The sequence below is a fragment of the Callithrix jacchus genome, chromosome 7, assembly GCF_049354715.1.
Source record: "Callithrix jacchus isolate 240 chromosome 7, calJac240_pri, whole genome shotgun sequence".
Lineage (NCBI taxonomy): Eukaryota > Metazoa > Chordata > Mammalia > Primates > Cebidae > Callithrix > Callithrix jacchus.
In genome coordinates, this window is record NC_133508.1 from 48541561 (window position 1) to 48555211 (window position 13651).

The window sequence follows — 13651 nt, forward strand, 5'->3', positions numbered from 1 at the left end:
GCGCACCAGGAAGCCTGGAGCCACCTACCCACAGTGACATGCATGCACACTCTCACACAACACACACCCACAACCCCCCACACAGTCACATCACACAATCACATGCAACACACACATGCATTCTCACAACTCTCACCCACACGGTCACATGCACACAATCACATATAACACACACCCACACAATCACATGCAACATACACATACATTCTCACCCACAGTCACATGCACACACATGCCATCATATACACAACACACACATGCATTCTCACACCCACACCCACACAGTTACATGCTCACAATCACATACATCACACATGTAGATTCTCATACTCCCACACCCACATGTGCATACAATCACATACTTCACACACATGCATTGTCACATGCACACAGTCACATGCACACACTTAAACTATCACATAAACCCACACATGGTCACATGCACACAATCACAACACACACATGCATTTTCATATACTACACACCCACAATCATGTGCTCACAATCACACAACACACACATGCAATCACACACACACACCTTCCCAGACATGCAGTCACATAAAACTCATGCACAGTCACATGCAGACTCTCACATAAAACACACACAGACACAACACACATACACACTCATACAGACTCACAGACAACATGCACACCTCACACACACTTGCACTCACACTTGGGTTCACCAGCTCCCATCCCTAGCCACCTTCCTGCCTCTGCAGACACACAGGTACACAACCCCTCAAACCTCCCCAGCACCCCGACCGGGTCTCTGGGAATGAGGGAGAAGGCGGTCCTAGGCTAATTCTGAGCTGTTCTTCTGCACACGCCCCACCCCACGGCCGAGGCGTGACCCCAGTGCACACGCACACTTGCCCCTTCACTGCCTGCATGCTACACGCCTCCCGTGTGCCATGCCCTGCATGGGGGTTGGGTGCACCCGAGAGACTGAGACCTGACGGCCCCAGGGACACCGTGTTCTCTCTGCTCGTGTGCAATTCAGTCACGTGGGCACACTCGGGACAGCAGGACCCTGGGCTGACCACACAGCTGAGGGAAGGTGTGGCGGGGGCATCTTCTCCAGATGAACCTGCCACACCTGCAAACCTCAGAGATACCTGGGATGGTATCTATGGAAGGGGCAGGGCTGGGCCTGGGCAGGGGAAGACACCTGGTGGGATGTGGAAGGAGAGGCTGTGGGACCTGGCTAGGGGACGAGAGGATAGCCACAGGCAGCCACCCGGCACTCAGGGTGCACAGAGGGACTCAAGCAAACAATAGTTTCCCTGGGGTGGGGCAGGTCAGCATGAGTGCTATGCAGTGTCGGGGGGCCCAGCTCGGGAGGAGTGGGCTCCGTCTGCTGGATTCAGTGGCTCAGGGACTGGAGAAAGGGGCTAAAAATAGCTGGAGGCAGCTGAGCCCTCGCTATATATGGCAGAGAAGCAGAGGCTTCGAAGGGCAGGCAGCTTGCGCAGGGAGAAGACCAGGCAGGGGTCCCTGGGGCAGCCCAAAGGCCTACATGCCCGAGCCCAGGCCCAGAGGTGGTGGCGGGGGGCCAAGCCCACGGGGGCAGCTGGGGCTGTCTCTCTCCTTCAGCACTCAGGGCAAGCAGGCAGTCTCAGTGTCCAGCTGAGGGGGCGAGGCCTGGGTCCCTGAGGCCACTGGCAGTTCCAGGCCAGCCTCTGCCCGCAGCTCTCCACTCCCCTGGAGGAAAGAGGCAGGGGCCGAGGACCACCCTGCTCTGTATCAGCTGCAGGCAGAGCTGGCCTGGGTGGAGTGTGGAGGGGACGGAGGCCCTTGTCTCGTCCTGCTCCTCCTCTCCTCTCTGCGACCAGCACAATCACCTTGTGTCTGGCTACGGCAAGGGCTTTTCCTATCAGAGGAAACTGAAGGTCACACTTTTCCTCATTGATCTTGCAATGTTTGTTAATTACTCTGTCACTGATGTGGCGAAGGATAATTAAACAGCTCTGTTTATATCTTATATGCATAATTATGTGGCTGCGCAGGGCTCCCCGCACTGGGAGGAGATGCGCCCCTCACTGCAGGGGAAGGGCTCAGGGAGCGGGCAGGGGAGGCGCAGGGCACCAGCCACAACTGGGAAGGAGGCTGGGGGCAGAGAGAAGGCCCAGATCCTGGGACTGTTGTCCTGGTGACCCCATTTCCTACAGGAACCTCCCCTGAAGCAGAAGGAGCGCAGGGCTGCTCTGGACCCCCAGGGCACAGAGACACCAGCAAAGCAGGGCCTCGGTGCCTTGTGGGAGAGAGGCGAGCCAGGGGACCGCTAGCGGCCGGGGCAGCTAGCTGTAAGAGGATACACTGGCTGGGCCGCAATCCGGGTGGCCCTGAGACATCCTGCTGGGAAGGCTGGGCACAGAGGTGTAGGGAAGGAAGAGGAGGCTGAGGAGAGTGGCGGAAAAACAAAGCTTTTCCTGGGCTCCTCCAAGAAAGCTCCGAGTAGCAGAATGTGCAGACGGCAGGTCTGTGGAGCTCACGCTGTTGACCACTGTGCCCCTCTTGTGCCGGGTACTGGGTCCGGTAAGCTCAGGCCTCACAGGTGTGTGTGAAGAGTCACCTACCCATCATCTGTCCAGCCATCTATCCTGTCCGTCCGTCTCTCCCTCTCTCCCCACTTGTCCAGCCCTGACCATCCCTCTGCCTATGGTTTCTCGAAGACCCCCTGTGCTTGGGGCAGCTCCAGCCCTTCCCTTCTCAATGGGGTACCCCTCCCTGTCCTAGTCTCTCCCACCCCAGGATTCCTCACTGGGTGGGATGAGGGGCCGGTATTTGGAGCAGGAGTGCGGAGTTGGGTGTGCTTGTCAGACACACTGCCCCTTCCCTGCTGTCCTCCCTGTCCTGGACTTCAGCCACCCTTCAAAGGCCAGGCACTCACCTGGAGCCTGCTTGGCAGTGGAGCCGCTGTCCTCCTTGGAGCCTGCCCCATCTGAATCCTTCTCCTCCAGGGCACCACCGTCCTTGGAGGGCTCCTCTGCATGGTCTTCCTCATCGCTGCAGCCCTGGGGCTGCACCATGTAGACACCCTCAGGCGGCAGTTCCAGGCCCTCACGGGCAATCCGCCCCAACACGGGTGTGGGCGCTGGCTCCTCGCTGTATTCCCCGTTCACCCACTTCTCAATCACCGCCCGCCTCTTGTCTTCTTCGCTTCGGGGGGCCCGGGCTGCCCCAGACTCGGGGCCACTGTGCTCTTGGTCCCGGGGCCGTGGCGGGCTGCCCTCGGCATGGGAGCTGGCCTCAGCTCGCTTCTCTACCACCACCTGGCGGCTCAGTTTGGCGCAGATGGCATTCAGCTTCAGGCCGCCCTTGCGCTTGGCTGCCATGGCGGTCTTCCCTGCAGCCGGGTCCGTGCACCGGGTGCCCTCAGCTGCAGGGATGGAGGAGGGCGCAGAGGTCAGAGGTAGGCAAGGCCAAGCACAACCCGCCCTCCAAAACAGCCCTGCATCCCCCAAGCCACGGGCCTCCCCCACCAACCACAGTTCCATCAAACTGTCCTGAGACGGCCTGGCATGTGTCTGTTTCCCTCGCTAGTCTATGAGCTCCTTGGCCAGGCTTGAGACTCACTCACTTTCTGAGCCTGGGAGAGTGCCTGGCACAGAGTAGGTAGTTCAAGAACTAGTCTGTAAATGAACAAATCAATGAATGACTCGTCGACTACAAGGGGGACCCAGGTCCTGGAGGCATTTCCTAGGCTTGCTGGGCCCTGGAAGGGGGCATGTCCTTTGACACACAAGGGAACTGAGGCCCCGGCAGGTTAAGGAGCCGGCCATGCAGCCAGGCTGGTGAGGGACAGCATGGCACTGCTGATGGCCGGTTCCACTTGGGAGCATCCTGCCCTACCACACGTCCCTGGGAGGAGTCACGGAGAACCATGGACCAGCCTGTGCCAGCCTCTTGCCTCACTGCCCTGGTAGCAGTTGGCTGGCACTTCCTACCTGAGCACATCAGTCCCTGGTGTCTCCTCTGCCAGGCCAGGTCCCTGGGCCCTGCCTGACTCCAACCCCACTCAGCAGAGAGCAGAGATCTCCTTTCCTCCCATGGTCTCCTTTTTCTCAGGACCCTCCCGAAGGATCCTCCGAAGGATCCTCCGAAGGCCTCCCTGTTCCTCAGTCTCCTTCTGGCCTCAGGGTCTTCTCCAGTCCTTGCTAGCTCCCTCGAGGCCTCTCTGGGCATTTCCTGTGCCATTTGCTTCCCCAGGTCAGTCAGAGCCATCCAAGTGGAGTTCTTCATGGCCCTTCCTGGGGCTACTTGTCCCTGTTTTAGGACCTTGCTCCCCAACCTCGGCCAGCCCCTGCAGCCCTGGAAGGCCTGGTCAGTCCCCTTCCTAGGCCCCCGGAGTTCCAGCAGGAGCAGGTGGGATTGCTTAGATCCCTCATGGAAAGCCCTGAACTGGCAGTCACAGCACCCAATCCCTGAACAAGACAGTCCGACACACACAGCCAGAAACCCTAACGAGGTGACTTGAGAGCCAGCGACTTCCCTTGAGGTGGCACAGCCTGAACTCAATCCCTGATAGGGCACCAAGCGTCCTGGGGGGCATATGGCAAGCCCACCCACCCACCACACAGACTGGGACCTGCCACAAAGGCTGACAAGGGTAGACACACACATGCACACACACACAGAGTGCATACACACACAGACTACACACACACGAGCACACAGTGCACATAGATGCACACACAGTGCACACAGCGCGCACACACGCGCAGAGTGCGCACACATGCAGAGTGCACAGAGTGCACACACAGAATGCACACACATGTACACACACATGCAGAATACACACACACCCCTGCACAGAGTGTACACACACCCGCACACACAGAATGCACCTGCATGTGTAACTGTTTGCCCACCCATCCCTTTACTGAGCTCCTTCTGTGGCCAGACCCTGTGGTGGGACTGGGGACAGGGCAGTGGCCACAGCTGCAGGGGCTCAGCTCACACTCACTGTGTAAAGGGAGCACCAACAAAATGTGCTTCTCCGTGGCTCTCACCCGAGGAAGGGGGATGTCAGAGCCTCCATACAGGGGTGAAGGCTAAGTGAGGGCAGGGCCCCCTGGCTCTGTGATCAGAAGGGGCTTCTCTCTAATGATTACCCCCCTGCAAACGTTCCACATGCCTGGAAACCCAACGAGAGGCTTACTCAGACAGGAATGGCAGTGCCAGGTCCCCCAGGGCTGCATCCCAGAAGTGGACTTGACATGTACGCACAGATAACTGTCCCCTGAGAGACAGTGACTGGTACTCCCAGTCAGATCCTCGCCCGGTAGCCAGTGGCCAGTATTGATGGCTCACTTGGTTCAGATGAGACAGGGTGATTCTAGCCCAGCCAGACCCACTGCCAGAGAAGGGTCTTCTCAGCTATTCCCAGGCTTTCCAGTCCTGGGACCCTGGCTTCAGGGCCTTAGCCACTTTCCCAAGCCAATGTCCACTCTATCCAGGTTCGTCCACATCTCCAAGCCTGTGCCGCCCACACCCGAGACCCCAGGCACTGATGTGGGGTCCCCTCTTGAGGTTCTGAGGTGAGGTAACCCCATCACAGCATTCTGCTCAGCCTCGCAGCTGCCCAGCAGGTTATGTGAGGCTGGAGTTTCTTCCAACAGGCCTCCGGGGGAGTGGGCCTCACCTGGTCCTCTTGTCCCCTGCCCTGGATGGGGAAGGGAAGGGGGGCAGTGGGGGAGGCAGCACTATTTTTACCAGGAGGTAAGCAGCCAAGTGTGGATGGCAGACGGCAAATGAATCTATAAATATTTATCCTAAGGAAGAGGGGAGCAGAAGCTCCCAGGCCTGCACTTGCTGCTGGTGATGCCCCCTCCCCGGGCCCCCACCCATCCTGGAGCCTCCCTGCACTCTGGCCCACCCAGCCCAGCCTACCTTCTCCCCATCTCGGCAGTGCGCCCAGCTCTGCTTCTGCCTGGGCCCCCACCAGCTGTGGTGCAGCTGTACACCCAGGAACCGCCCCAAGCCCCAGGCCCCTTTGCTCCTGCCGACTCCCCCGGCACCTGCCCTCCAGCTGCCATGCTGCCCCAGCCCACCTGCCTTCCAGATGTTGCCCTCCCTCTCCCTCTCCTGCCGGTCCCGGGGGTGGAGGTGGGAGGCACGTGGGCTGGGGACACAGGGGCAGGAGGCAGAGGCAGGGCTGAGGTTCTTAAGTGTGAGCACGTGCGAGGCTGGGAAGCGGGAAGCGGGGTGTGTCTGGGCTGAGGTCTCAGCTCCCCGCCACCTTCCGGCCCAGGGCCCTGGGATCCACAGACATCCCCCCACCCCGCTGTGGTCTGACCCCAGACTCCTGTCCATGTAAACATTCCTCTGACTTTCTTCCCTAAAATATAAACGCCATGGCCAGGCCTCAATGGAAGGAAGCCATCCGTCCCCGGCCCTGTCACTGTGCCTTTCATCTCCTTCCCGCCACCAGCCTGCCTGCTGCTCTATTTACACTGGACACTTCCTCTGGGAACAATACTGCCCAGGAGGCAGGCTTGGGCCAGAGGGTGGGAAGGCGAGGGGACTCCTGCTCTGCTTCCCCGGAGACCGGAGCGGCGAGGGGAGGAGCCGCCAAAGGGGGCTCAGCTGGGCCTGGGACCCACAGACAGAGCCCACTCTCTGCTGGTGGTGGTGTTCTTGGCCTCCAGCCTCTGGCCCCAGGGGCTCTGGCACCGCACCAGGGTATGGCACAGCCTCTGGGGTCAGGGATGGTAAGCTCATGGCCGAGCTCTGCCCTGCGCTAGCTCTGGCCCTGGACAAGATTGCTCCCTGTGGAGAGGCAGCCGGGCTGTTAGGGAGAGGACACCTGTCAGTGCCAAGCAACTGGCCTGACTGGCACAAACCTGGGAAAAGGCAACTGGGCCCCAGGAGGGCCACCAGGCAGATGTGGCGCCACACCAGGGCTTGAGATTCCAAGGCTGAGAAAGCTCCCCGGCCTGGAAGAGGCAGGGGACAGAGGAGAGGCAGATCTGGGCAGGGCGGGCTGGGCTCTCAGCCCCTCCTCGGCTCCCCAGGTTTGGAACCTTCCCTCTCAGGGTGCCACAAGTGACAGTCCCCCAGCAGGTCTTGGAGCTGGGCTGACCCTGCACAGGGCTGGGGAAAAGGGGCAGGTACTGGACCGTCCATCCACCTTTCTGGGCACTAATGGATGACTCATGATGGCCCAGTGGAGCTGGCATTGTCTCCATGCCATTTCATAGAAGAGGAGGCTGATCCTGGGGCTGTGGACACCCCGGAAACCAAGCTCACCCTGACCAGGAGCTCCCAAAGGCTGGGACTTGCGGCATCCCCATGAGGGACCCTGCAAGGATCCCTTCCCCTGCCCAATCCCCTCCTCACCCTCACTGCCTGTTCCCATAACACGGGGCCCCTTAAAGTGTTAACTGCGGTGGGTGAAATGCTGCACAGATTGCTACAATAAATAATTTACTGATATTTATAAATATTCAAATCAGCCGGCTTCAGAAACGGAATGAAGGGAGGGCCTCGGGAGAAGGCCCCGCGACAGCATGAATCTCCTTGCTCCCTCCACAGGCTGGGGCAGGCCAGGGATCCTGCCAGTTTGGGGTGAGAGGCGGGCGCCTGGAGCTGCACCTAGATCCCCAGTCCCCTGATCTCGCTGTTCTCTGGGGGTGGCCTGCTCATCTGGTCAGGGCCAGGCCCCCTCCCACAGGCATCCTGGGTTCGAGAGAAGGGGCTCCAGTGCCCACCGCCCATGGCCTGGGTCTCAGAGTTGCTTGTCCTGCCTTGACAGTGGAAGGGGATCTGTCCCAGGGGGCTGGGCAGGCTTGGCAGTCCCTCCCCGCCCATGAGTAATGTGTTTTAGGGCCGGGCTGCCTGTCAGCGCTGGGGCTCTGGTGCTTTATGGGCTCTGCTTGGTGGCTCTGAACTCCCTGGTAGGAAATAAAGTTGTCCCTGCGCGTCCCTTCTAAACATTTCACTCAGTGGAAACGGTGTTTAAGAAAAATGAGGACATATTTCTTCCTAAGGATGCAGTATCCCCTTTGGGCAGCCTAATGCCCGCTGTATATCAGGAGGTGGGGAGGCAGGGGCCAGTAACCAGTCCCCTGGGGTCAGATGGGGGTGGGCTGGGGCCCCACCTTCCCACGGTCAGGCAGCTTGGGGCCACTCTGGTAGCTGCCCTGGCCCATGGCACCCGGGGGCATAGAGCAGCTGGCACCCTCTGAGCACCTCCTCTGTGCTGGGTGCCTTACGATGTTACCTTGGTGATGCCCCCGGGATCCCCACATGGCCGGCTGTCCTATCACTTCCACATAAGGAAGCAGAGGTGGTGAGGCTGGTCACTGCCCATCGTCAGTGCTGAAGCCCAACTCCCACCAGGCTCAGATGTCCAAGGTCATAACCTTCAACCCTACCTGTGTCCCCCACGGCCTCCCACCTAGGCATCCTGGAGTCTCAGGGGGGGCAGTGGCCGGGCCTCGGCCTTGCCATTCACCTCCAAACTTGCAGCGGACAGGCCACAAGCCCCATTTTGGGGTGCTGTGCTGGTGCCCTTTCAACACCTACTCTCAGAGCACTGTGTGCAGATGAGACCCTGGGCTGACTCCTCAGGCTACAACATGGGCACACGGGCAGCCCTGGTTCCCACACCATGGATGCTCTGTTCAGACATGGGAAGGGACACTCAAAGCCATCACATGAGCCATTGCTGCAGTGGGCATCACAGGTGCCCACAGGAGTGGCAGGTCTGGAGGCCAGGAAGGGCCAGGAAAGGCCCAGGCATCGGCCCCTCCTCCCTCCTCTACCTCATAGCCCATTTCCCTCTGAATGGTTCCTTCTCTGATTGTTCAGCGGTGACCCCTCCCCCAGCCAGGACCCATCCCCTCTGAGACAGGCATCCTTCTCTCTTGCACCCAATTCCACCCCCAGCTCCAAACAGAAGGGCCTCCAAGTTCTATGGGAGAAATGGCTGTGGTTCCCCAGGGGTTCTGCCAGGTCCCCAGGCCCTCAACAGCTCCACCCTGCCTGGGGGGTGTGCTCGGCCACTGGGCCCTAGCTTGCCCCACTTTGTTTATTTATTTATTATGATTTTTTTAGTCCAGTTAAAAGGTTTACTATCCAGACGCGTCTAAGTGGCCTCACTTAGCGTAAGTAACTCTATAAATCAGGGGAACTGTTAGCATCCACCGCACAGGCTGGCTATCAATCTCCCCCAGGTCACAGCCAAACAGGAAGGGGAGAAAAAAGAGAGTTACCACCCAGGGGAGATTTAAAACACACACACTGAGCAAACGCGCACAGACTGCGTGCATGCCTGCGCGCGCACACACACTCAGGCGTCTGTTTGTACAATCCCGTTATATGCACATGTGAACACGGAGAGCGCGGGCCGGAATCCGAGTGCTGCATGTGGTCGTGGTAACAGAACACGGACAACAGAGACAGACCCGAGGGAGAGGGCTTCCGGGGCGCCTAGGACTCCAGGGGCCAGGCTGGCTATGGGTGCCTAAGCTGCCCTGCTCTGGGCAAGTGGCTCTGGAGGGTAGTGGAGGGGTCTGATGGGCCCCCTCCCCTCTCTGTGCCCACCCCTCCCACCACCTCTGCCTATCCCAAAGGGACTCTTTCCCAGCCCCATGTGGGCACTTGGCAAGGGGGTGGAGCCTGGAAAAGGAGGCAGGAGGCTATAAGCTGTGGGCCACAGCAGCCGGCGTGATGTTGCCTTGGGTCCTCACCCGATACTCCCAAGGCTGGGCACACCCCAGACGTGGCACCAGGCTCAGAAGGGGCAGTGTCGTCTAAATGGGTGACCGGCTGCCACGCAGCATGCTGGAGGGTGCGAGGCTAGGGAAACAGCAGGAACACCCTGTCTGCCTTTCCACTGGAGCAGGTGTGGCTGGCTGGGTATCCACGCAGCCTGGACCGCCCTGAAGAGGCCCCAGACCTAGACGGCCCCATGAGCTGCGCCAAGCCAGAAAATGGAGTCGGGGAGGCGGCTCCTGGCATCTCCTCTGGGTCCAGGAGGCAGATGTGGGCAAGGCAGCCCGAGGTGGGGGACCGGCCCAGGCCACCTCCTCTCCCTGCTTGCCGGAGAGGCCTCCCAGGCTCACCCGCCCACCGCATCTCCCCATGAACTCTATTTCTCTTTCCTCTCTGAAAACAACCGAGCTGTAAATACTGTTTAACCTTCTCCCCCCTCCCCCCCACCCCCTCCCCTCCGCACTATAAAAACACAAATATGCCATAACTCAGCCGCCCGGCCGCCCAGCCTCCAACATGCCCCGCGCCCGGGCCTCTCAGGAAGGTCATTACAAACGACTTTCCGATTCACTGCTCCTGAAATAATTTTGTGTATTAAAACCTGAATCTGCACTTTCTGGGGCCGAAAGCCTCGCTTAATTATGGCGGGTGTCCTTGGGACGGACAGTGATCCTTCACTCGCCAGCCCGCGCTCCAGCCCTCCGCCCGCCGGCCCGCCCCCCTCCCCGGGCCCAATCTGTTTTCAAAGTGTGTCTGTCCTTTATTAAATTGTTTTCTTTTCCACATTATCAGTTGCCATGGAGACCTCATCTCTCGGATTATTTGAATTTCATTATATCTATTGATTTGGGAGCATTTCATCTTTTTTATTGTTTTTCTGTCAATTTTCAAAACGAATAACCATCTAATTTGCGTCAGTGCTGATTATGTTTGTCCCTCAATAGAGGTCGGCAGCTGCGCTGGGGAAACAAATCAATGAAAAACCATCATAAAACTCCCCACTCCAGTCTCCAGGATGTGTGGGTGACATTCCACGCCTGCGAGAGACACACTCATCAGCTCCAACTTCGGCGACGGTGGCAGCGGCTCCGTTCCACGTCCGCCTCCTTTGGCCTTAATATTTAATTTTGCGATTTGGGGCATTATTAGTGGTGTTTTTATTAGCGCGTGTGCCTGTGAGTGTTTGGTGGTGGGCTGGTGGTTCCATTAATTTGTGGGTGAGGCAGGGAAACCCCAGAGGAGGGCAGGATGGACGGCGTTGGGGTGCAGTGGTGAGTGAGGAGAGAGGGGAAAAGCTCTGAGGCGGGTGGGTGCCTGGGGACCGGAAGGGCCCCGCGGAGGGGCTGGAAAAGGGGGACCAAGCGAAGGGGAGGAAAAGAGGGAATTCAAATTGCTTACTTTGTTGGTTTTTTTAAATAATTTATGCAATTTTAAGCATTTATGTATAAATTTTTTAATAAGCCACCCTGGAGCAGGATGGCCATTAACATCCCAACGTCCTTCTGTCCAATGGGCTGGCGGAGAGGATCAATTTCTGAGAGTACTTTCCCTTTTTTATGACATGATAAAATGCTTTTAAAGCAACTTACACAAATATGGAAAATTTTTTTTTTCTTTTTTCTGTCCCCTCTCCCTTTCCCTAACAGCCTTCTCATCCAGCAGGGAGGGGGAGGTTGTGTGCACACGTGAGTGTGCGTACACACACACACACACTAGCTCTCTCTCTTGCACTCTTGTGCTCATGCTGCCTCTCTCCTGCTGGGGGGGGGTTGGGGGGCTGGCAGGGAGACAGCCCCTGCTCTAACTGGAACTGGCCGCCTGTCCTTCTAACAAGGGCATAAACTTTCATTACCCATGCACGCAGTCAAAGACAATTTAGGGAAACGCGCTGCTCGGAAAAGGAAAACCTCAGCGATTCGTGGCCCACACTGCTGCCACCATCTGGGGGGCTCCCACCTCCAGCTCTAGGGAACCCGGCCCCTGAACCTCTGGCCCTGCCAGCAGGAGGTGGGGTGAAGGTAGGGATGGCTTCTGTGTAGACCCTCTGTGGGCAGGAGAGCCCAGACAGAGAGTAAGGGTCTCCTCATTGCCTCCATAGGACCATCCATGCCCAGGCCGAGGCCAGGAACCCTGGGTCTTGCCCTCCCTGTCCTCCCTGGATGGCCCATACTAACCCCAACCAGGGTAGCCCTGGTGGGCAACTGCAGGCCTCTGTCATCCCTGCCACCGAGTGCTTGGATCAGAGCAGAAGCTCAGCTACGAGGATGGACGGACAGACGGATGGACTGAATGGTGACAAATCGGGGAAACAGGTCATAAGGTGTCCTGAGGCACCTGCAGGGGCCCCACAGATGCTGGGGCAAGATGCCCTCTCAGGTGCCCCTGCTCTAGAAACTGCTCTGGTGCAGAAGTGCCTCTTCCTATAGAGTCAGGGCACTGGCCACCATCACCCCTACCTGGGCATAAGCCCCTAATAGCCCCAGAGATGGGTAGGCCTTGTGAGAGGAGGACCAGTGCCTCCAGATCTCAGGGTGACCCTGCCTCACCTGTCTGCTCCCCCTCCTGATGGAGGCAAAGAGGAACCAAAGGGATGCCCTGCCCAAGCCCCCCACCAGCCAACAAGGACAGTCCCGAATCCAGGGTGAGCCCCAGCCTTCCCTGGCACCACTGTGGAGCACCTGGGCTTTGGCAGCTTCCACGTAAGACAAGCTGACTCCAGAGACTTGGGCCCCTCAGAAAGCTCGCCACTTTCAGCGTCTGCCTTGCCCTGGGCTCTGGGGCCCCAGCTGGGATGCTGTGGGCGCACATCTGGCCGGGGCTGCAGAGCACACAGGCCTCCCCGACGCTCCACGCATCTGTGGGCGGAGTCCGGGAGCACTGATTCCTGCCCTGTAACTTCGGGGCACTGCGGACCAGGAGGGTGGCCCTGCTTGGCCCTGCTCACCTCTGCCTGGGGATCCCATAGCTGCCCCAGGCCTCCTGCTCCCATCCCTGCAAAGCCCAACTTCCTCCTGGGCCTCAACTGCCCCCACCATCCAGGCCCAATCTGGAGCTGACCAGCGGGCAGCCCAGGAAGCACCCCATGGCTCCCTGGGCCCTCTGCTGTGGCAGCCAGGGAGCAGCCCTGGGCACCCCAAGCCCTTCGTGGGGACGAAAGGGGAGGCACCACCCCTCCTTTTTTTCTGTGCTCAGATCTCCCCCCAGCCGTCATTAAAATAACAAGTTTCTGTTACAATCTAAACATTCCCACATCACATAAAGGGTTATATTACACCCCAGTCACTCCCGGCCCGTGTTTGCACAGAAAAGCTCACGGCAGGTCCCCCCTCCTGACGAAGTGACTTATTAAAGTTTAAACAGTAATTAACAGAACAATAAAAATAAAGGGATGTTTGGGGAGTCGTAGCGCACACAGGGTTTTTGGCAGTGCCAGCAGTTTTTCAGTGCCCTGCGCTGGCAGCAAAATGCGACGGTGAAGCCAGGGGGGACAGAGGACGGGTCCAGGGTTGAGCCAGGGAGTCCTGGGGCCGGAAGCCCCGAGGCCGGGCTGGTGGAAAGGAGTGGGGGTCCTGGGGTAGCCAGGCAGGCGCAGTGCAAGCAGGTGGGGTGGTCTGGCATGGGTGGGGAATGGGCCTGGGTGGGGAAGCTTCAAGAGGGGTGAGGCCAGTGCCCAGCTCAGCCTCAGGCACTTCCGCGAGCCCAGTGCCTTGGTTACATCCGGCCAACTCCACACGGACCTGGCAGGGGGAGGTGTTGGTTCCGCCAACTCTGCAGGCATAAGGAGACCCCGGAGTTCATGATTCCTGGGGCTGAACCCCAGCCACTCTGGGCTCCTCTCCCAGTTGGGCAGGTGCCCCTTCCCCCGCCTCTGGCTCCTGTGGCCAGGGCACTATGGGAACTCATGGGTAAAGACTCTGGGGCCA

At 58.9% G+C, this 13651-nt stretch overlaps 1 protein-coding gene across 6 annotated transcripts in view; it reads right to left on the reverse strand.

Annotated features, from left to right (window-relative positions):
• Nucleotides 1-13651, reverse strand: part of CASZ1 (castor zinc finger 1) — a 159811-nt gene that overhangs the window by 22187 nt on the left and 123973 nt on the right. For all 6 annotated transcript variants that reach the window (XM_078330366.1, XM_078330364.1, XM_078330363.1 and 3 more), the window contains one exon: nucleotides 2899-3387. In XM_078330366.1, the coding sequence (XP_078186492.1) occupies nucleotides 2899-3387 (489 nt within the window). The remainder of the gene's footprint in view (nucleotides 1-2898; nucleotides 3388-13651) is intronic.